Source organism: Sinohyriopsis cumingii, chromosome 10 (assembly GCF_028554795.1).
Source record: "Sinohyriopsis cumingii isolate HCF-2022 chromosome 10, ASM2855479v2, whole genome shotgun sequence".
NCBI classification, from domain to species: Eukaryota; Metazoa; Mollusca; class Bivalvia; order Unionida; family Unionidae; genus Sinohyriopsis; species Sinohyriopsis cumingii.
Window position 1 is genome coordinate 5,544,954 of NC_142970.1, and position 24,284 is coordinate 5,569,237.

General features: G+C 33.7%; 1 protein-coding gene across 4 annotated transcripts in view; it reads right to left on the reverse strand.

Moving 5' to 3' along the window:
* The window catches only part of LOC149789520 (putative nuclear hormone receptor HR38), a 36,130-nt gene extending 12,165 nt beyond the window's left edge, over nucleotides 1-23,965 (reverse strand). Inside the window, exons 1-3 of one of the 4 annotated variants that reach the window (XM_089971570.1) lie at nucleotides 23,482-23,965; nucleotides 14,241-14,380; nucleotides 4,818-4,984 (exon numbers count right to left, since the gene is read on the reverse strand). In XM_089971570.1, coding sequence (XP_089827696.1) covers nucleotides 4,818-4,984; nucleotides 14,241-14,244 — 171 coding nt within the window. In that variant the 5' untranslated portion in view covers nucleotides 14,245-14,380; nucleotides 23,482-23,965. Of the gene's footprint in view, nucleotides 1-4,817; nucleotides 4,985-6,847; nucleotides 7,971-14,240; nucleotides 14,381-18,560; nucleotides 19,104-23,481 lie in introns of those variants that run through there. The other 3 variants (XM_089971571.1, XM_089971572.1, XM_089971569.1) reach the window with 3 other exon arrangements.
* Nucleotides 23,966-24,284: the final 319 nt, after the last annotated feature.

Below are 24,284 nucleotides of genomic sequence, written 5' to 3' on the forward strand. Positions count from 1 at the left end.
GCATGTATCTCGGCGTAGATCGCTTGCGGCGTGAGACAATTAAAGCACGGTATGCACGGGTATTCTACCCTTACCAATACTCACCCTCCTGTATATTGAAGGCAAGTTTGTTTTCTAACTGTCACATTGGTCTTTGGATCTTGTCAATGAGTGAACGTTCTCCATTTTTGCTCTCCAGCCATAGGGGTAAGTATTACATTTGTATTTTATTTGATATGTGAAGCATATTAAGTTTTTCATGTCGTATCGTGACATGACGCGGATTTGAAACGTTGTGAACTTTTGAATTGTTACAAATTTCTATTAGCGATTTAATTTAGTGCTTGTATCTATATATTTTAATTCCGTACCTGTTCTTATGACTAGTTTGGTTTTATTGTAGCTGTCTGTACCTGTCGGTACCTGTCTGTACGTATGTCTCTATACGCATGTCTGTGCGCATGGTGGATCCATGAAGGGTGTGCGTGACCAATACAAGTGTGCCAACCCAATTTAGGAGAACTGTGATGTCGGTGCGTATGTGTGCGGTATATCAGGCTGGCTGTCTGGCCGTCTGTGTGTCTATATGGATATGGAAGATGTTGTAACCATCAAGGCCATACAAAGACGAAGACGCTAATTTGTAAACTTGTGCACATGGTGGACCCATGAAGGGTGTGTGCGGCCGATGCAAGCGTGGGCCAACCCAAGAATTCGGGAGAACTTTGCGATTTGTCAGTGGACACACTTGCAAGTTTTTACAAATATTTATACATCATAGACCGAGTCATATGTTTGTGTCAATTGATTGTTGTTTCAACTGAGTACAATTGGGTCATTTTCATTGCATGAGATTATTCGAATCTCACTTCCATTACGTGAGACTATACGAATCTTACCGTCATACATTTTAATATATGAATCATTTTTTGTTTTCCTATTTGTGAATGTTTGGATAAAGTAATCGAACGAGACGTATGTTTAGAGCGTTATATCTTTATTAATTCATATCATAAACTTCCATCTTTCATCACATTGTATTGTGTTGTCATTTGATCCAAGCATCCATTCAGGTCTAACCTGTTACAAACAGTACTTGTAAAAGCTAGTGCAAACATTTTTGTGTACCGTTCTGTTCCGATCGTTTCCGCAAGATACCGTTAATAACAGTTTCTGCACATTGTCGTTTCTGTACCGTTATTTTTTTGTTTCAAACGCCTGTCGTCCCAATCCCGTTCGTACCTTTTCTAACCGTCCACCAATCGTCTCTTCGTATAAGTTCTAAACGTTGACACTAACCAAATGAGGTTGGTGCAATATCATTGCGAGGGCCTTTTCCAAAACTCACCGAAATTTTAATGCAGTTTGCAAAAGTTAATACGTTCAGTGAAGAAGAAAAAAATACGGCGTAATTTTTATCAATGTTTTCTGCCAGTTCCTCTGATCTGCCTATTAGCAAACTGCAAACAACACAACACGTATTTTCTTGTAATAAAAAATCCTTGCTTACTTCGTTACATTGCTTATTATTAGTAATGTTAAGCAGATGCCATACTCCATGCATTCCAAAAAAGAACAAAATCAGTAAAACATCAGCGAAAAGGAAAGAAAATAAACTAGAGAGGGAATGGAAAAAACGTGTAGTATTACTAAATAGTATAATTTTGACAGTTGAAAAGTACTGAAAGTAAATTTGCAATTTTTGATTTGGCTTCGGGTTGGCTTTTATTTTTAATTTTACAACCCAGCAACACTTTGAAGGTTATATCATGCTGCGAAGATGATATTAAATTATTTACATTAAAAAGTTGCATGATAAACTTTTGGGCTGGATTAGTTGGCTGTGATGAAGAATGTCTGTTCGTATGTATTCTCCTGTATAAACAGATTTATGATAATTCCTGACAATAAATGGATAGTAGAAGTAAAATCTCTTATTAGATAATGTTAGCGTTAACTACATGTGGATAAATCAAAGTTTTAAATCCTATGGTTTACAAAATCTCATGAACTACGACCTAAAGATTGATACAGGCAAGCTGGGGCAGCTAACATTATTACGTCACATAATGTTGTTAGTTAGAGATTATTTAAAACACATACGGATTTAGAAAATATGACTTTCTCATTTCAAAAAAACATATATATGAAAGCTTAATTAAGGTGTAAAACCGCAACTCGCGTGTTTTTTTGTTGAAACCGGTATATGGGCTAATGTTTTACTGAGCACACTGAGCACTCTGTCAGTCGCAAGAAATAAGTTCTGAATATCACTGTCTTCTCTCCTGATGAAATACACAAAATTTATACCTTATGATTACATTTCCAGGACTAATTGTTATCAATTAAAGAACACATGTAGCATCTTCAGGTAATAAATAAAGGTAACATATGACCCTTGAGAAATATTTGCAGGTTCTAAGATTGTGTTTCCGAATTTTGTAATCCCCGCCAAACAGTAGTCTATGATATCACACGCTATATTCATGCTATGGTATCAAAAGCTATATACATATTATGATATCACACACTACATTTATATAATATCCCACGCTAAATTCATGTAAAGATATCACACGCTAAATGCATGTAAAGATGTCCCACGCTAAATTCATGTAAAGATATCTCACGCTATATTCATGTAATGATATCACACGCTATATTCATGCTCTTTATCTTATGTTTTAAAATATTTTCTATCTGAGTAATAGTCTTGTTTTAAATACCTACAGATGTGGTATTAAATAGGTTATACTGTAATTTCAGTATCTCTGTATTTTTGCGATTTCCTCGTAAAATCCCGATTTCTTCCCTACACTTTCATGTAACATCCAGATTTCTTCCCTACACTTCCATGTAAAATCCCGATTTCTTCCCTACACTTCCATGCTGGGCCGTCTTAACAACATTGTAGGCTTTGGGCAAAGCAATGTACTGGGGCCCCCTACAGGCCCTACCCACCCACAGGAATAAAAGGCTATAAGCGTGAGGCCCTGGGCAACTGCCCAGTGTGCCCATGCCTTAAGACGGCACTGCTTCCATGCTTCCATGTAAAATCCCAAATTTCTTCCCTACACTGCCATGTAAAATCCCGATTTCTTCTCTACACTTAAAAGATTTCCATGCAAAATCATGATTTCATTCCTATATTTACATAATTCTATGGAAAATCTCGAATTCGTCAATACATCTGTATGATTTCCATTGTTACCAAAAAGAAACCGCTATTTCGTCCCTATATTTACGAGACCCACTGTTCTAAGTCCCCCTCTAACTACTCATTTGCAGGACTGGAAGATTTGACAAGGTAAATAGTGTATAGAAACATCAAAGCACGGAGTCTTTTAGCCAATCTGTTCTGACAGATTTTGTACGCTCTTTTTCAGAAATATTCAATTAACTTGTCGGTATTCTGTTTTAATATTCATCCATTCATCGCAATCATCAAAGTAATTCAGAAGATATAGAGCATGATGATATGAATATCATTTCAAGTTCACCAATGACTGGCTCTTGTTCATTTAGATGACAAACTACCACATTATGCACTAGGCCATATATCTAAAATACCGTATGAACACAATTACAATAAATAAAATTCAACTGGGATAGTCTGTAAGGTCTTTTGCTGTTTACGACCCATATTTTCCCCCTAAAATGCTGGAATAAAACCCAGTCGTATGAGAAATTCTCTCATTTTCATTTTGTAGTGTCCAAGTTTGGTTCGTAGAGCCTTTTGGCAAAACGGGAGCGCTATCTGGTCCAGACCATGGGGTGAGTAGGACTTGTTGGCATGTCATGCGCAGTATTTTAATAGTTAAACAGGCAACCGTTCTCCAACCATAACACGTGCTCCTTATACCAAGACAGCCGCCGAAACCACACCGAACACGAACGATAACGCCCGCACGTGTATCAGGGAATTAAAATACACAGCCCTGTGTGAGGTTGATCCTAGAAAAGTTTCTACCATATGTTCCTGACTGTGACGAATGCGCAGGAATAACTCATGTAATAAATCGAGACACAGTCGGTGATTATTATACATAACACATTTGCTCACCGCCAAAAATCCAAGCAGCGCAACAGGCTTACATTCTGCATGCAACAACGTACACAACAGTTGTAACAGACGCAAAACTCAAGTTTTGTTGAAACAATATACAAAATAAAGCTTGTAGTATTTTTTTTTCCACTGATAGATTAATTTAAAATATCTTTAAAGCCAACGGTGGACCTAGGATGTAATTTGGCTTTTTATTTGGTAATGAGACTCGGCTACGGTGTAATGGATGAAACGGTATCGTTTAGTTATTCATTTAATATTTATTCATTTAAAATTCGAAATGAAAGGTCAGGATAAATTGACAGGTAAGGCTTATAAATAAAAATTATACCTAAAACTGTCTTTAATGTTTTTTTTTGTTTGTTTTTTTTTTAAATTTATATCATGGTATTAGTACATAGCATTCCAAACTTTGCATGGTACATACCATAAACAGTACCTCTGTCAAAATAACTAAATTAAAATTAAATAAATTTGAAATAAATTAATTAAAAAATAAATAAATAAATATTAAGTCCACTTCAACAGACATTACACAAAAATATTAAAGGAACATTAAACATTTATGCTTTTCGTATAGTTATTTTCTGATTAGCAATGTTACAAGTCAATATACGTTTCATTTCATGTACACGAATCACAATCCATCTGTATGTTTATTTGTGTTAGTGACTGCTCGTTCATATGTATCTACGTACAAAAAATACACATATAAATATATAAGATATATGGATAGACATACAGAGATATGTATAAAATTACTTTTTCTTACCTGTGACTGTAAAAGAAGCATCGAGCTGTCTGATGGGCACGATATCGGCTTAGACTCTAGGTGCGGCTCGCAGCCCGATCCCCTGGGACTGTAGGGGATGTAACCCGAGGGTGTAGGTGTGTTGGTCAGGGTGGCTGTTGAAACAGATTGACTGTCTGAGGAATACGCTAAAAATTAAAAGAAATAAAAACTTACAAAATCTTAAATAAATAAATAAATAAATAAATAAATAAATAAATAAAATGCAGTTTATTTTGTATCGTTTTAGTTCGGCCTTCTTTCACTTGCATTACTAACATAAACTAGGTGCACATTTTGTGAAATGCGCTATTCTTTTGTTTTAATTTATAGCAATATAAAGAAATAGTGTGCTGTCTTTGTATAATAATATCACTGCAACAAAAAATGTAACATTAAAATCCCGTTTTCCCTCGAATTTATTCTTGTTCGCAAATTGTCTTTGATACATGAGGTAAATCCATATTTTCTATTCAATATTAACCTTTTCTTTTTGTCCAGCCACATTAGTCGAAGCTTTGTACTTGAAAATAATTTGGTGAAAATTGTTTCTTTTGAATCAACAGGTTTCTACACAGAAGAAAAAAAAAACAATTTTGTTTGTGAAACAGTTAACTTTTTAGTAGACGCACCGGAAGAAGAAAAAACTTCCTGCGTATAGTTTCAGCACTGGATAAACCACAACGTCTTTCTTGAGCATATGTTGAAATTCCAGTTGAAGCCGATAGGCACGTGTCATGCACGTGCAGAAAGTTAAAGCTAGGTTGTCCATATTAATAGCTATTCACAGTTTCAGAAAGAGTGACTGGATATCAAAGTGTGTAATCACTGACTCAAATAATGTCTGCTTAAAAATTTCACGCTTTATAAAATTGGACAAGAGGGATATTTCACGTAACAATAACTGTTCTATGATCATTTTTGTGAACAACGAAAACCACACTGGAACGTTATTAAATGAACAATCATCAATTATTTAATTTTATTACAAAACTTGCCAGAAACAAATATTCCAGTTCAGGGTACAGAAACCTAGAATATATCCTGTGATGTAGGCAAAATTAATAATAATAATAATAATAATAATAATAATAATAATAATAATAATATTATTATTATTATTATTATTATTATTATTATTATTATTATTATTATTATTATTATTAAAATACACAAAATAATAATATACTGATTCTACTATTACTAATAATAACAATAACGTCAATAATAATAATAATAATAATAATAATAATAATATAACAACAATAATAAAACAAAAACAATAATAAAACAACAACATCAACAATAATAAAACAATAGCAACAAAAGTATATTTTGTTGTTGTTGTTGTTGTAATTCGGTTTCACATAGACACAAAATAACTAGATATATATAGGAAAATGGAGCAACATACCCCGGCAACACGATTTGACATATTCGCTGTTATTCAACTGTTATTGATTTTATTTCGAAAAAAAATACTAATAAAAAACAACAGCAAGATATTTTGAACATTTCGCTTAAAAGAAAGAATATTATTACAAGAAAAGATATATCAGAAATATACGGAAGACTTAAAAATAATAATTAAAGAGAAAAGAAAAAATAAAATAAAATAATAAAAATAAAAACATCAATGAAATAACCAAATGCGTTAACAAGAAAGACAAAAGTGAAGGAAACGATGCAGGTGCAACAAATGCATGAAACATCACATGTATGAAATTTTGTAAGATTCTTTCATGTGCTCATATATAAAAGCAATCTTAACGCATATAAAATTATCTGTTAAACACAAAGTGCTAATCCTTCAAAGCTGTACATAAAATGTATGAAAATGAAAGTGTCAAAGCATAGCTAGACTCTTTATTTGTACTGAATATATATATATATATATATATATATATATATATATATATATATATATATATATATATATATATATATATATATATATATATATATATATATATATATATAAAATTTAGAGAAAAAAACAACAACACACCCACCGTCATTTTCTGAATCCGGATTAATTTCCCAATAGCGACAAGAATACATGACCGTCTCCTTTCCCATGTTTGTGTGTTAATTAGACGTTTCCCGGATGACGAGTTATAGTCCTAAACAACCAATCATATTTCACAATTTCCAAGGACAGTGGGGACCAATAGGAGGTATCCAAAAATCGATTTATGACAGAAATTTAAATGCAGCATGAAGACAGGCCGTACAGGGGTGTATCCAAAAAAAGTACTTAACTCTAAGAAATAGTATGGTATAAATATAGTTTACATTAAAATTGTTTATAAATTCTTTAAAGAGCAAATAAGGCGGTTGTTTAAATTGGTCTGCGAAACAAACAGTGAACGTCAATATTTAAGACATGGTGAATGGTATATACAACAATTATATGCATTTACCACCTCCATCCCTAACTCACGCTTTTCCACCCTAATAAAATCAAACTTCTAAAACAAAGCCTTAATATGTATCATGTAGCAAACAATTAAATCGTGGTAAAGATTCAGTTGTTTCTTAATATTTCCTTCTTGCTTGTTTATTATACTTTAATAACAAATAACTATAAAAAGAACTTTCAGTAAGTACATAGATTTAAAGATAAATCACAGGAAAAAAACAAAGACATTTAAAAAAAAGTTTGATACCTTAAGTAAGCAAAGTGACAATGTCTAAAGAAGAGTAATATGCAGTTCATTTATAGTGCATCTGTATTCACGACAGTCAAATATGGGTATTTATTTCTGAGAGAAATTGAGAAGAAAATGAAAGAAAATAGATAAACTGCCTTATTCGTATAGCATCTGCAAGGCTTACGTCTGAGATGTTATTCACATAAAAACAAAGTCATATGGTCAGCGTTCTTTTGCATACCAGGGCCTAGCAACGTGGAATGAATTGCCCACTGAACTTAGACACAAAGACACAGTGATCACATTCAAGAGGGCTCTCAAAACTCACTTATTTCGACTGCAAGAACAAACTTAAAGACCTAATAATCTTTCCTACCTGAAATATTCTCAGCATGTTTTTTATTTTTTAATGTTTTTCTAATTTCATGTTGTTTGTTTTTGTAATAATATTATTATGTTTCTTATCTTATAGGTGTTGTCTAATGTTGTAAAGCGCTTAGAGCTTCTAAAGATTAGGAGCTATACAAAGTCCTCATTATTATTATTATTATTATTATTATTATTATTATAAGCGTAGAAATATTTTCAAAATGAAAAATAAAATGTGAGAAATAAACTATCATTTTTGAATGCTAAAGTGTGAGCTGTAACTTTGACTTCCTCCGGGAAAGGTAAATATTACATTTATATCTGCATGCTATATCTATCTGACATTTTCTGAATTCGCACAGAAATTGATTATTTTATATGGCTGTCAAAAAGCTAAAAAATTATAATAATAATTAAAAAAATTAAAACATATTTCTATCAGATAAACATATTATTTGTTTTCATTTATTTGAGTATTTATAATTATTTTATTGATGAGCATCCATAATTATTTATTAGTATTTATATGAATTTATTAGTAGTTATTATCATTTATATTTATTTATTACTATCTATATTTACTTATTAGTACCTAAACTTATTTATTTGTATCTATATTTTTATTATATATATATATATATATATATATATATATATATATATATATATATATATATATATATATATATATATATATATATATATATAAATGAATTTATTAGTATCTATATTTATTTATTAGTTTTCATATTTATTTATGGGTATTTATGTTTATTTATTTATGAGAATCCATGTTTATGTATGAGTGTCAATATTTATCTATTTATGTATATTTATACTTATTTGTGTATTTTTTATACGTCAAATCCAATGCCAATGTAAATACTCATAATAGGTTGATTCCATCAATTATTGTAAATGAACAGACAAATTTCTCAGAGATAATTGGTCATACTTTTTGTACTCAAATATAAATGGTCATACGTTTGTACTCAAATATAAATTGTCATACATTTGTACTCAAATATAAATGGTCATACATTTGTACTCAAATATAAATGGTCATACATTTGTACTCAAATATAAATGGTCATACATTTGTACTCAAATATAAATGGTCATACATTTGTACTCAAATATAAATGGTCACACGTTTGTACTCAAATATAAATGGTCATACATTTGTACTCAAATATAAATGGTCATACATTTGTACTCAAATATAAATGGTCATACATTTGTACTCAAATATAAATGGTCATACATTTGTACTCAAATATAAATGGTCATACATTTGTACTCAAATATAAATGGTCATACGTTTGTACTCAAATATAAATGGTCATACATTTGTACTCAAATATAAATGGTCATACATTTGTACTCAAATATAAATGGTCATACATTTGTACTCAAACATAAATGGTCACACGTTTGTACTCAAATATAAATGGTCGTAGTTTGTACTCACAGATAAATGGTCATACTTTTGTATTCAAAGATAAATGGTCATACTTTGCACTCAAAGATAAATGGTCGTAGTTTGTACTCACAGATAAATGGTCATACTTTTGTATTCAAAGATAAATAGTCATACTTTGCACTCAAAGATAAATGGTCATACTTTGCACTCAAAGATAAATGGCCATACTTTGTACTCAAAGATAAATGGCCATACTTTGTACTCAAATATAAATGGTCATACATTTGTACTCAAACATAAATGGTCATACATTTGTATTCAATGATAAATGGTCGTAGTTTGTACTCACAGATAAATGGTTATACTTTTGTATTCAAAGATAAATGGTCATACTTTGCACTCAAAGATAAATGGTCATACTTTGCACTCAAAGATAAATGGCCATACTTTGTACTCAAAGATAAATGGTCATACTCCGTGCTCAAAGATAAACGGTTGTATATTGTACTCAAAGATAAATGGTCACATTTTGTACTCAAAGATAAATGTCCACATATAAACAATATCTACACATCAATTATCCACATATAAACAATATCTACATATGAGGTTGTATGTAAAATAAAATCCACATAATCTGTTAATGGGACGGTTCTCTCTCTGTCTGTCTGTCTGTCTGTCTCTCTCTCTCTCTCTCTCTCTCTCTCACACACACATTCCGGTTTTAGCTAGAGAAAGACGAATTTCAATTAATGTGTACTTTCCGTCGAAATGTACAAATTACATGGAAAATTTTACAAGTTCATATGTGCGGGACTACGCATCGGGAGCCCTTTGCAACTGGGTAACATGTAGATAGATAATTTCTCTATTTAGGCGCATCAAACATTTTGGTAATTTGACATGAATGATAAATCCCTAATTACGAAAATCGCTCCTCATTTCATGAAGTGGTCTGACATTTGGGATGGAGGGGGCCTTGGGACCGCTGCAGTTTATAATATTCACTTGGGCCTGTTTAAACCTTTGTACCGAGTACCTAAATACCAAAGGTTAGTGAAGCATATGGGAGAAGGATAATCTACATGCGGAGAGTAATTTTGCACATAATGAAATGGAAATACGATCTCCCATAAAGTTCTAGAAAATAGTAGGTGCATTCACAAGAGAGAGAGAGAGAGAGAGAGAGAGAGAGAGAGAGAGAGAGAGAGAATTATGTAGTTTCTCTTAATCTTCAATGAGATTTAAAGATGGTCGCGGAAAACTGACGCTTGCAAGCTTGAATGCAATAAAACACCTACCCTTCCGCCTTAATAAAAACGAACCAACATATTGTCTATTTAAGACAACTTAAATATTGAAATATTTTTTAAGACACCTTAACTATTTAAGATGCCTTGACCATTTAAGACAGTAACTCTTTAAGACATTGTGGCTATTTAAAACATTTCGACTAATTACATTTTGACTAAGATATTTTGGCCATTTAAAACGTGCATTCACGAGTGTAAATGTATGTATGTATGTATGTATGTATGTATGTATGTATGTATGTATGTATGTATGTATGCATGCATGCATGCATTCATGCATGCATGCATGCATGCATGCATGCATGCATGTATGTATGTATGTATGTATGTATGTGTGTGTGTGTGTGTGTGTGTGCGTGCGTGCGTGCGTGCGTGCGTGCGTGTGTGTGTGTGCGCGCGTATGTATGTATGTGTGTGTGTGTGTGTGTGTGTGTGTATGTATGTAGGCCTGTGTAAATACATAATGAAAACTCTGTCAAGCTCATTGGTATATCTTTCAAACATCTGTCAACAAGAACCCTTTCGCAAATTCTAATCTACTTCGCATGCTTACATGCACAAAATGATACGGCTAATATACAAGTTATAAACCAAAATCTGTTTTGTTGTTTGTCATACTTGCTTTCCATCCCATAAGATTGTCCTGGATCAGCGGTATGTTTCCCATGTCCTTACGGTACTCATCTGTATCAGTATATTCCTGATATCCCCCAGGAAATGTTTCATGTTCTTTTAAAAAGTGTTCCTGTTCCTCGGTGAAGTGTTTATGTTACTCTGAAGTATTCATGTTACTCAGTGAAGTATTCATGTTGCTCAGTGAAGTATTCACGTTAATCAATGAAGTATTCATGTTACTCAGTGAAGTATTTATATTAATCAGTGACATATTTATGTCACTCAGTGAAGTATTCATGTTCTATGGTGAAATTTGCATGTTCCCTAGTACAGTTTTTTTATAATTACTAAAAAATTCATGATTTTCGGTGAAGATTCCATTTTACCCAGTAAAGTATTCATGTTCAATGGTGAAATTCGCATGTTCCCTAGGACAGTTTTCATACTAATTACTAAAAAATTCATGATTATCGGTGAAGATTCCATTTTACCCAGTAAAGTATTCATATTCAATGGTGAAATTCGCATGTTCTCCAGTAAAGTTTTTATTTTTTTCTCGGTACAATTTTCATGTAACTCAGTAAAGTTTTCAAGTTTTTTAGCAAAATATTCATGTTACTCCGGGAAGTTTCTAAATTCCTCATTACAGAGTTCACGGCGAAATTTTCATGTTCCACTGTAAAGTTTTCGTGTTCCACAGTAAAGTTTTCGTGTTTTTTTTCGTGTTCCACAGTAAAGCTTTCGTGTTCCACAGTAAAGTTTTCGTGTTCCACAGTAAAGTTTTCGTGGTTTTCTCGTGTTCCACAGTAAAGTTTTCGTGTTCCTCAGTAAAGCTTTAATGTTCTTTAGTAATGTATGCATGTTCGTCAATGAGAAGTCCATATTCCTCAGTAATTTTTTATTTTCCTCGGTAAAGTTTTCATGTTCCTCGGTAGTTTTTTATGTTCCTCGGTAAAGTTTTCATGTTCCTCGGTAGTTTTTATGTTCCTCGGTAAAGTTTTCATGTTCCTCGATAAAGTTTTCATGGTCTGCATTAGAGTTATATTGTTTCTTCGTGTACTGGTGAAGTTCATCAGTATGGTTCTAGTGTTTCTCAGTAAATGTTTCGGGTTCGTCAATATACATTTGTGTCCATCAATATTATGTTTAACGTTCTTCCGTATAGTTTTGAAACTTATTAGCAGCACCTAATCTATGTTTGCATCAATAAAAAAAATTTGCAAGAAATAAAAAAAAATCGATTTATTAACTCTTCTTGATCGCTGTAATTTTAGCTTATATTAATTTAGTATTTACACCGGTTGCTCTAGCCTAATTTTGATAATGCAGAGCGTTGGTGGTTTTTGCCTTTACTTCTTCGCATCCCATACAATACATCTAAGTCTGGTTACGTTACCACTGGTTTTCCTTGAACTCGTTGTTTCACTTATTGTTTTGAATTCATAAAATAAGTGTTCTTCTGAACGTTTGTACCTCATTTTTGCACTTTGCACATCACCTACAAACAGACAACGACGACAGAATCTTTCTGATGTCCTTTCTTTTGGAGAGGATTTTTGACCTTAATCACATTGCGCTGAATTGTTTCACCATAAAGTGTATTAAATTCGAATTCAAAACTGTCTTTCGGGTAGTTTATTGGGTTGATAAATTTCTAAACATTTCTTTCATTTTCTGAATGCTTGTCAGTTTCATCATAGATAGATCTTATTTCTGCGCTTTTCCAAACTAAATAAAATTCTGGTACACAAAAACATCTGGTTACTGGAATATAATACAGAATGATGATATTTGTTTTTCAAAGTTTACTGTTCCGTTGCTTTTCCACCTCATTGTCGAAAAGTTCACGTCCAATACAGAACAGACCTTTTCTGAGTATCGAGATTAGACGGTGATGGTGATGGGGAGATGTACAAATAAAATGTAATGTAAACTATAGTTAGAAACAAAAAAAAAATTCACATTTCAGAATCAAGCTTCTCTTACGCGTCTTCGATTTAGGAATCGTTTGGTCAAATATATGTCATACTTAACAATATTCCCTCCATATTCTTAACAAATTTCCATTTCATACATTTTTCCTTTTTGCCTCATATGTTGTCTTCCAAACAAAACATGTCCCGAGAAGCGCATATTTCTTGTATTTTTATTGGTCTGTCTAATATGTTTTCTTCCAAACAAAACGTGCTCTGGGAAGAGCAGAATTCTTGTATTTTGATTGGTTTGGTAAGGCGATTATTTGTCCTACTGATACCAATGGTATACAAGAGTTTCAAGCATTAAGGTCTTTGATGATGGAATACGTCATGTGACAACCAGAATAAAAAAAAACAGTAAGCTACATCTTTCTCATTCACTAAGATTATCAAAGACAATGATCAGTTTGTATCGATGAACAAAAGGGTTTTACAGTGCTGTCTTATCACCGTCATGGATGTTAATTAGTAATAACATTATACTTTTAAAGTATTTGTAAACAAAGAATTTGACGTTATTTGTATGTTAATATATGTCAGTGTTGATATATAAACAATTTGAATAGTTATATGCACAACAGATGTATAAAAGCGAAACACCATTCCTTAGCCCAAACAAGCCAAAACTGAACAGTTATGCATTTTCGACGTATGCACTGTACAATATTTTACTGAAGTCCATCATAGGGTTGTACAACACTGAACTATATATATATATATATATATATATATATATATATATATATATATATATATATATATATATATATATATATATATATATATATGCGTGCGTGCGTGCGTGCGTGCGTGTGTGTGTGTGTGTGTGTAGTGTGTAGTGTACGATAACCGGAAATACGAGTGAATTTATTTTGGGATTGTCAAATAATACCTATGTATGCATGCATGTATGTATGTATGTATGTATGTATGTATGTATGCATGCATGCATGTATGTATGTATGTGAGAAAATATATCCGATCAACATTCTGAAACTGAAAATACCTAAAGTTTACAAAAATAATGAGCATTGATTGTATAATGCATTCGTTACCCATTGAGACCTTCTCCGCCGTTTGCAATAACCCTAAGCTGACCAAATAGCTCCACCTGCCGGCTATCCCAATGTCATCTTCCCCGTCTGACCACCCGCCAGAAGATTATGTTGTGGAGGCCATTTGCTGCAGACTGTCGCTACGATAACAAGCAAAGCTAATATTGGTCGCCATTGTGGTATTCAAATCAAGTCGTAGACACGTGCTAACTATTTTGGTTAGGCAATCTCGCTTCCGAAGCATATACGATTTCTGGACAAACGTTCTGTAGCCGCTGTCTTAAATTAATTTATTGACGTATTTCATCTTCGACGCCCCTTTTAGACACTTTTAAATGGAATTTTAGTGACTTACACGTGTCTGAACAGAATTAAACGATATTGGTGTCAAACTGTATTCACTAAAGTAATACTTTTTCGCAAATTTAGCAGTATTATTAGATTCAATCCGGTACATGGGCTCAAACATAAACCGACCACAGACGTGAGGGGATGAACGGAAGATTCACATATGAGGCTGGCACGTGTAGCTCTCTACCCATCAAATAAATTGTAATTGTTCAATCATTGGTAGAAATGTCACAGTAAATTGTCACAAAGTGTCATATTATAAAATGAATCTCATGTTGGCAGTTATTCAGAAACTAGTTTGTTAGAGTCCATTCATAATCCAATAATTCATCTCTTAGTGAGACAAGATAGTAAACCAGTACGGACGGGGGCCTGTATATCTATCTATCTATCTATCTATCTATCTATCTATCTATCCCTCCCTCCCTCCCTCCCTCTATCTATCTATCTATCTATCTATCTATCTATCTATCTAAACTTCTTAATGCCTGTATCTAACCACCTATCTCAAAAGCAATGATCTGTCATAATCAAAGAGAGAATGAAGATGAAATGGCCAGATCCCTCCTCACTCTACTTCTACACACACACACACACACACACACACACACACACGCCTGAAAACTAATGATATCATCTGTGTTCCACTAACTGGTTTATCGTTCGCGAGTTCTGATTTCTACGGAATAAAGTCCATGTATTCTCTCTCTGTCTCTGTCTCTCTGTCTCTGTCTCTCTCTCTCTTTGATAATATAATGTTATATAATATAATATAATATAATATAATATAATATAATATAATATAATATAATATAATATAATATAATATAATGTAATGTAATGTAATGTAATGTAATATAATATAATATAATATAACATCATAACATAACATGCATAACATAACATAGCATAGCATAACATAACTAATATAATATAATATAATATAATATAATATAATATAATATAATATAATATAATATAGGTCATTGTTGTGTAATCTATAGGTGTACGATTGCTGTATCAACAGATATATGGAAGTACTACGCACTAAAATGTTATTTTGTATAAAGTTCGAATGCTTACTTTTAGTATCGCACTATCAGCTGTACGGTCTATGTGTGTGGTTCAACTGTTAACAATTAAGAGCTGGAATGAATGTGTATCTTGGAAACAAAAATAAACAATATCACCGGTGTAGTGAACGGACGTAGATGTTTATATAATTAAAGCAAACATATCATGAAAGACACGTGCGTGTCGATTAGAGCTAGTTTTCTAAGTAACTATCAAATTAAAGAAGCCTTACTTTAATTATTCGGTGTTTGTTTTCTCTGTTTCACCATCTTTACAATTCTGCATCGAAAGACGGGCGCGTGGTAGGACTTCCTTCAAACTTCGTTATGAACAGTAACTCACGTGAACTTAATGTGGAATGACTAAGTTGCCTACCTTTACTCATGAGCACTGAGATCCAGTCGCATATCGATTGGACATCGACTAGCATTCATTAGGCTTACACACGTTAATACACAGAATCAAACATATCAGGGGCGACTTTCAACGGAGGTTGGGTGGGGGGAGCGGTTATTACAAAGAACAAGCATCATATATGGCTGGTATTGGGTCATATTTAGTGACAAAACTTACATTTGCACTAAGCCTACCCTCCAACACCACCTCCATCCAGAGTTTGCGTAACGGTCGGCATGGGGGTGGGGGTGGGCGAGAGAGGTTTTGTAATACCGTAAGCTAAGTGTACATGTACGCATACATGGTTATGGATATAATTAATATTTTACCAAAAAATATTGAGATCAAAATTATATTACTTGGAAAGAAATTACTCTGGTTTCAATGCGTACAGAATAGTACAACTTAAAAAAATCAGCAAAACCAATTAGAAATTCAAATTTGAGCATTCGGAGATACTGATAAGGACACCCACACCCACACCAACCAACCCACGCGCTCGCACGCACACACACACATGTATGCATGCATGTATGTATGTATGTATGTATGTATATATATATATATATATATATATATATATATATATATATATATATATATATATATATATATATATATATATATATATATATGCATGTCTGCATGCATGTATGTATGTATGTATGTATGTACGTATGTATGCATGTATGCATGTATGCATGCATGTATGTATGTATGTATGTGTGTGTGTGTGCGTGTGTGTGTGTGTGTAAAATAATGATATGTGACGATTTAAGCTGACGACCATTAGAGTTCGAGAATGAATGGTTCAATTTATCATCGAGGACATGGCTATATTTAATTTAGAGTTCGAGAATGAATGGTTCAATTTATCATCGAGGACATGGCTATATTTAATTGAACGTATGTTAAGTTACCTTCATTACCAATGCAAAGGTATTTTCTTGCAAGCTTGTTTTCAAAGTTAAATAAGTTAAAATATTTCTAAGTGGTTTCAAATCTTATTAAAAATCGATATCAATTGATTGTAGAATGTAATGTAAAATTGCATTAACTGTATTTACAGCATCTACAGTGATGTGACATGGAAGTACCAAGGGAATTTGTCGACATAAACAACACAGATCAGCAGTGTTGTGACATTGCAGTACCTAGGGTACATTTGACTACCTAAACAGCCTGATGACTAGTGCCATGACATGGAAGTGCCTAGGGTACATCTGACTACCTAAACAGCCAGATGACTAGTGTCATGACATAGAAATACCTAGGGGAATTTTCCCACCTAAACCGCCTAGGTTAGCATTGTTGTGACATGGAAGTGCCTTGGATACATTTGCCTACCTAAACCGCCAGATGTGAAGTGTTGTCACATGTCGTACCAACGGGAATTCGCCCACCTAAACCGCCCAGGTTAGCCCAGGTCAGCAGTGTTGTGAAATGGAAGTACCTAGGGTACATTTGCCGACCTAAACCGCCTGTACCAGCAGTGTTGTGAAATGGAAGTGCATAGCGGACATTTGCCTGCCTAACCTGCCAGTATCATCAACGTTTTTCCAAAGCTCGTATCGTAATTGTCATTCACAGTGTTAACACACGGGATATACATGGCTAAACTTATAGTTTTGTTTCCGGTAGGCGAAGAGATTTGGTTTCCTCGGATATCAAAATTAATATCCTGACAGTCTTGGGAATAGATGACTGCATGTCATTTGCATTTCATATTTACCCCCACCCACCCACTCACCATCAAAGTCAAAGTCCTAAACGATAAAAACCGAAACAATCAACTCTTCCAATGAGCCGAAAGCAGTTTTGACTGTATGAAAGCCAATCATAGAATGATATAATGAACCAATGCTTAAAAAAAGTACACGTATAATCGTACAGTCACTTCTGACTGAAATCTGACGATTGTTTTATTCTTTCGAGGATGGTCCTTGAAATTTTAGACACTCCCTTCCACAACACTTGTCTTGATCCTGCCCTGCAGTGAACCCCATATCACAATAACAACACAACAGACGACACGGTTCCAATGAAAATAACAAGGCACAAGACCAGATCCAAAAGTATGGTAATTGAGGAAACGTTGCTTTTATGCTTATGATTGGTCGAAAGAAACGGCGTCCGTGGAGACCTAAGACGATCTCCAAAATAGCCTAAAATTCCAGATTTGGAAACATTTGAAACGTCTGCAATTAACGAGTGCTCACCTTACGTTTTATGACATGTGTCTATAAATGATAATATAATTCTAAACACTGTATCCACTAATCTGAATTTTTTTAATTTTTTTTTTGTGGGGGTGGGGGGAGTTTCCAAGATTGTGCAAACTCAGAATTTATTATTTTTAATGTTTGTTTTACTTGAAATAAGCAACGTTGTTTGAATTCATTGTAAAGAGTACGTTTTAAAACTGGAAGAACCTGAAACCCCACCCCCACATCGCATCCATCCACCACTCCAACCTGACACTGTAAAATTATAGATTACCTTTCTTTCACAGAATTTTCTCAAAATTTATCCGGTCTTGAATCTCACTGTGCCGAGAATCCAGCACCATATAAATACTCCGAAGCAGTTCTGCTCCTATTCCTAAAGTGTTATAGCAAAAGAAGATTCCTTGCTGCCTATTATTAGTTCAAACTAACAGGCTATTAAAGAGGAATTCCCTACCTACGTCATATGGACCTAATTTTAGCAAGAAATCGTTAAATGAATTGTCGTATCTTCTCTTAAACATGACGTCACAGTGAGGTTTGTGTGTCTTATTCGCTGAAACAATCGATATACTAGCGTAAGAGCGTGGTAATAGGATCCCACCACGTGACCTACATTGTAAAACTATCGAGCAAAAGGATGTTGATGATAGAGATGATGCGGGAAGGAATGTATTGCTATGTGAAGCAGTAGGTCATTTTAACAGTAATGGTGCCAGAGCACGCCTTTTCCCTCCAATTATATCTCATCACGAAAACGGAATTATTGTCGACATTCACTCTATTTTCCACACTGTCAGCCTTCACAGCATGCAAATAAAATGGGGTGACCGTATTAAAATCAGGAGAAATCCTAAAAGTGTGTGTGTGTGTGTGTGTGATTCATTGCCACAAAATGAAATTTGTTAGTCTACTCAATTGAAATACAAACCTTAATTTGGGTCTGGTTTTCTGACTGAGACATATAATGAAAACGACTAACTCACAAGCATCAAAGTGTGTCAGTTAATCTTGGTATATCATACATTAATATATAAACTGATACAATCTTTTTATTACCATTATCCTAATATGAGAGATACCATGTCTTTATCCTAATATGAGAGATATTATGTCTTTATCCTAATATGAGGGATAATATGTCTTTATCCTAAAATGAGAGATGTTAGGTCTTTACCCTAATATTAGGGATATCATGTCTTTATCCTAATATGAGAGATATTATGTCTTTATCCTAATATGAGAGATATTATGTCTTTATCCTAATATGAGAGATACTATGTCTTTATCCTAATATGAGAGGTATTATGTCTTTATCCTACTATGAGAGATACTGTGTCTTTATCCTAATATGAGATATATTATGTCTTTATCCTAATATGAGGGATATTATGTCTTTATCCTAATATGAGAGATATTATATCTTTATCCTAATATGAGAGATACTATGTCTTTATCCTAATATGAGAGATATTATGTCTTTATCCTAATATGAGAGATAATATGTCTTTATCCTAATATGAGAGATATTATGTATTTCAATGTTGTTGATTTTCAAAGGCAACACAAACTTGAATGGCCTTGGTTGGTGACATAACTGAATTGATATTTTTGATACAGTTGTCTCAAATGTTGGTAAAATCTGGACACTACAAGTAAAGGCTTCTATGCATAAAGGCTCGATATCAGACATTGTATATATGTATGTGTGTATTTATCTGCCATGTTATCTCTCTCTCTCTCTCTTTCGTTCGTTCCCTCGTAGTACCTGCATAACTGTACATTCATCTATAATTATTGTAAAGAAATGGCATCGGACTAAGATAAATACACCGTGTCATCCATCCATGGTTCGTTCGTTCGTACATTCATAGTACCTACGTAACTATACACTCGTCTGCACCCGATTGTAAGGGAAATGATGCAAACTATACTCTGTTTCACTAGCTTCATGATAATAAAGTTAATGGACTGTATTAATGGGACAATGTAAGTTTTAATCGGCGTTAAGAAGACACCATGCTGGGATTATATTATGTGCCATACTAAAGATGTCAAAATAAGTTTTGAACTTATTTAGCGGATCTTGTATCTCTAAGGAAACCATTCTAACAACTATTTAGTTATGAGTAATTGTGTTGATGACTTTTTAATGTATTCAGTAACATGTTCATTATTGTATTGCTAATGACATTAGTCCTATTTTCTGATCGTTAAAATCTTTCACAAGCCGAACTGAAATAGAAATGGTAAAAATACTGCTTTGGGAATGCATGGACAACAATTACTGGAGTCAGACGTAAAGTCAACCATATTTTTCAAGATTTCCTTGTAAATGGTGAATCCAAGTTCTAATTCATTATTACTCTTGAATACTCTGATCCTCTTGAATACTCTGATACTCTTGAATACTCTGCGATACTAATTCATTATTACTCTTGAATACTCTGATACTCTTGAATACTCTCCGATACTAATTCATTATTACTCTTGAATACTCTGATACTCTTGAGTACTCTGCGATACTAATTCATTATTACTCTTGAATACTCTGATACTCTTGAGTACTCTGCGATACTAATTCATTATTACTCTTGAATATTTTAATACTCTTAAATATTTTGTAATTCTAATTCATTATTGCTCTTGAATACTTTGATATCCTTGAGTATTCTATGATGCTTATTACACTCGAGTACTGTGAAAGTACTCTGCGACACTAATTCATTATTACTCTTGAGTAGTCTGGGATTCTGATCTATTATTACTATTGAATACGTTGATACTTTTAAATACTCTTTTGATAATCTTAGTTAATGAGACAGAAATAGCTTCCTTTTTTCGAGTCTGATTGTCACGTGACATTTTCCATCATCATACATTCCTTCCGAACAGGAAAGCGCCACGACCATTAGGTGAATGGGTGGGGCAGTGTGACGGTGAAAACTGGGTCCTTTATCGCCAAGTTCAAAACATTGTCGAACAAAAATTGGTAGAAATTTAAATTCAGCTACTCGAACTGCGCTGTTTGTTTTAACATACTGTATATAGCAGTAAATAAACAAATCAGAGAAATGTATTAACAAAGCTGATATCAGGCCTTGAACTCGGGTTATAATGTCGAAGTGATGAGACACCTACCCGAGAAAATCGGACCATTCTGACTCTGTAAGCATTCTACCTCTTGCGGAGTTCTTACTACTATACGAGTATATGACAGTATTCATGTCAGCAACATAATATATGACAAGTATATGGCAGAGTATTCATGTCATCAAACATAATATATAACAAGAATATGACAGAGTATTCATACCATTAAACTAACATATAACAAGGATATGACAGAGTATTCATGTCATCGACATAATATATGACAGTATTCATGTCATCGACATAATATCATGACAAGTATATTAAAGAGTATTCATGTCAGCGACAAAATATGACAGTCACTGGAGAAAACCTTTGGCAAATAGAATGGAATATCAAAATATTAAAGGCATTTCATATCCATAGAGAAAATGTTTATCTCCACAAATCTGCTTGCCCTCTCCATTCTCTATAGAAACAGGAATGTTTCTAATCTCGTAATGATCATGGCTATTGCAAACTGGTACTCGACATGGATTATATAGCGTCCTAATTCCCGATGTACAATGATTTTCCTAAAAATGGATTTTGATTTTGTTTTGTTTGCTTCTTTCATTGTGTCTTTTTTGTGGGGGATGCTTTTAACGGCACATTTTTATGTTTCTGTTATCATGATTAGTCGAACCACCGATCTGCTTTCTGGAAATTACTTTAGAAAGAAATCTGAGGTGGATGGGGGTGCCATACATTGAATTCACGTCGTGTCAGTGCAATCTTTGTAGATTGCATGTTCAATACCCAATATAAGCAAAAGAGACGAGTTATCGTATCTATAATTATCCACGGCAGTGGGCTTTTACGTAATGGCACGTATGTTTTACGTTTTACAGTGACAGAAACTAGCCTTCCACTAATTGTTTCTGATAAGAGATCTCTGTATTACGTTAGTGGCAATCGAAGAGGAGTAGCTTTGTTGCTTGTTATAGAACCTTATCACTAATGGAAATGCATGGTGTAAGAAAATTAGATACCCCAGTAATTGACGACTAAATTATATAATCTAGAATTTTTTTTTTTTTGGTTGAGCTATGCATATTTAACATATACGCGAACGAAATGGTAGGTGGATAGACGGATGGGTGAGCAGATACATGGATGGTAATTGAATGGATGTATGTGCTGGTCAATCAATGTTAGCTTTATGGTTGAATGAATAATGGGCGGTAAGGCCGAATTAATTATGAATTGCCTGGCGGATTAGCGGATTAATTAATGTATAGGTGAAGTAAACTAGTGCTATGGATAGGTGAAATATACTAGTGTTATGGATGGGTGAAAAATGTACTAGTCTGTTGGAGTGGTGAAATATACTAGTGTTAATGGATAGGTGAAATATACTAGTGTTAACGGATGGGCGAAATATACTAGTGTTAATGGATGGGCGAAATATACTAGTGTTAACGGATGGGTGAAATATACTAGTGTTAACGGATGGGTGAAATATACTAGTGTTAATGGATGGGCGAGATTTACTGGTTGTAAGGGATTTGGTGATTTAAAAAAACATATGTCATTAGAAGATCGGGATGAGCTTTTCATTACTACGTTTTTACCGTATTCGGGATTAACTCAGTCAGATAAGACAATCGTATAATACAGAACACAGTACTTATGGATCCTGACTGTCTACGATTCTCACGGGGAAATATTTTATACACGTATTTCTTATACACGTACTCGTTAAACAAACATTTGTCGTATATGCATATCATTTGAAAAAGACAATTAATTTACTCTGCTTATGGGAGACGTTGACTTAATGCGATAATAGACGCTCCCAAACAACGAGCAAAGATACTAGTCTGTACAAACAAATAGATGTTAATTGGAAAAGCAATTATAAAAGTTATTTTCTTCATATCAATAACAATGTAAATGAACAATTTACTTACCTTCTTATAGCATCCAAGTACAGAATATTCATATTTATTTTGAACACTATATTTCAAAATACAATGTTAGGAAATAAATTATACCACACATTTCATTTACACGATAATTTACACACTACATCCAGAGGTTCGGGAAAATTATAAACTAACCTCTCTCAGAAAATTCTCGTTCCCCTGTAGAATTTGTTTCCGGAGTTTTGTCAACGTCGAATGTTGATAAACTCTGGCGATTTTGCTCCAGTGTAAGTTATGAAGCCAAGTTTTGAAGAAGAATAATAAATGATATTCTCCGTGTGTCTATATGGTCTCAATCCCTGAGATGAGCTGTTGTTGGCATCTAAACACATAGTTTGTGATAAACCTCTGTGTTGCTTGCCCACGTCTCCTCTCTCGACCACATTCACACAGACTGTCGAAATGTGTGCCACCATCATTGTAAATAGTTCTCGCTCGTAACCCCGGTCTTGGGAAACACCGTGTACGTCACATCGCATCACCACTGACGTCACACCATTTCAATTCACATACCATCTAGCAAATCTCTCAGTAACAGCTCGTGCGATTGGAAGGCTATAAATACTGCACATGGTTGGTTAATAGATCCTGGCGTCAATGTACAGCAAGGCAACCTCTCTACGCGTCAGTGGAGTGACTGACGCATAAGACAGCCAGCGACCTAAAAATAGAACCAACTGGATGAATATTACCACGTAATAAATAGACCTATTGAATAGACGTTTGCCAAGCGAAACACGCGATCAATGTACATAGAGAACTTTGAAAGACGCATGCGTCTATAGAACACAAGATGTTGTAATCGATTCAGGACAAACTCTATTTATAACACACAGGCAGGAATAGTGATTTAGTTGAAGATATTCCAGTACGTTATCGATTTTGGGACAAACTCCATAGCTAACAGGCGGTTGAAATGGAAAGCCAAGATAGTAATT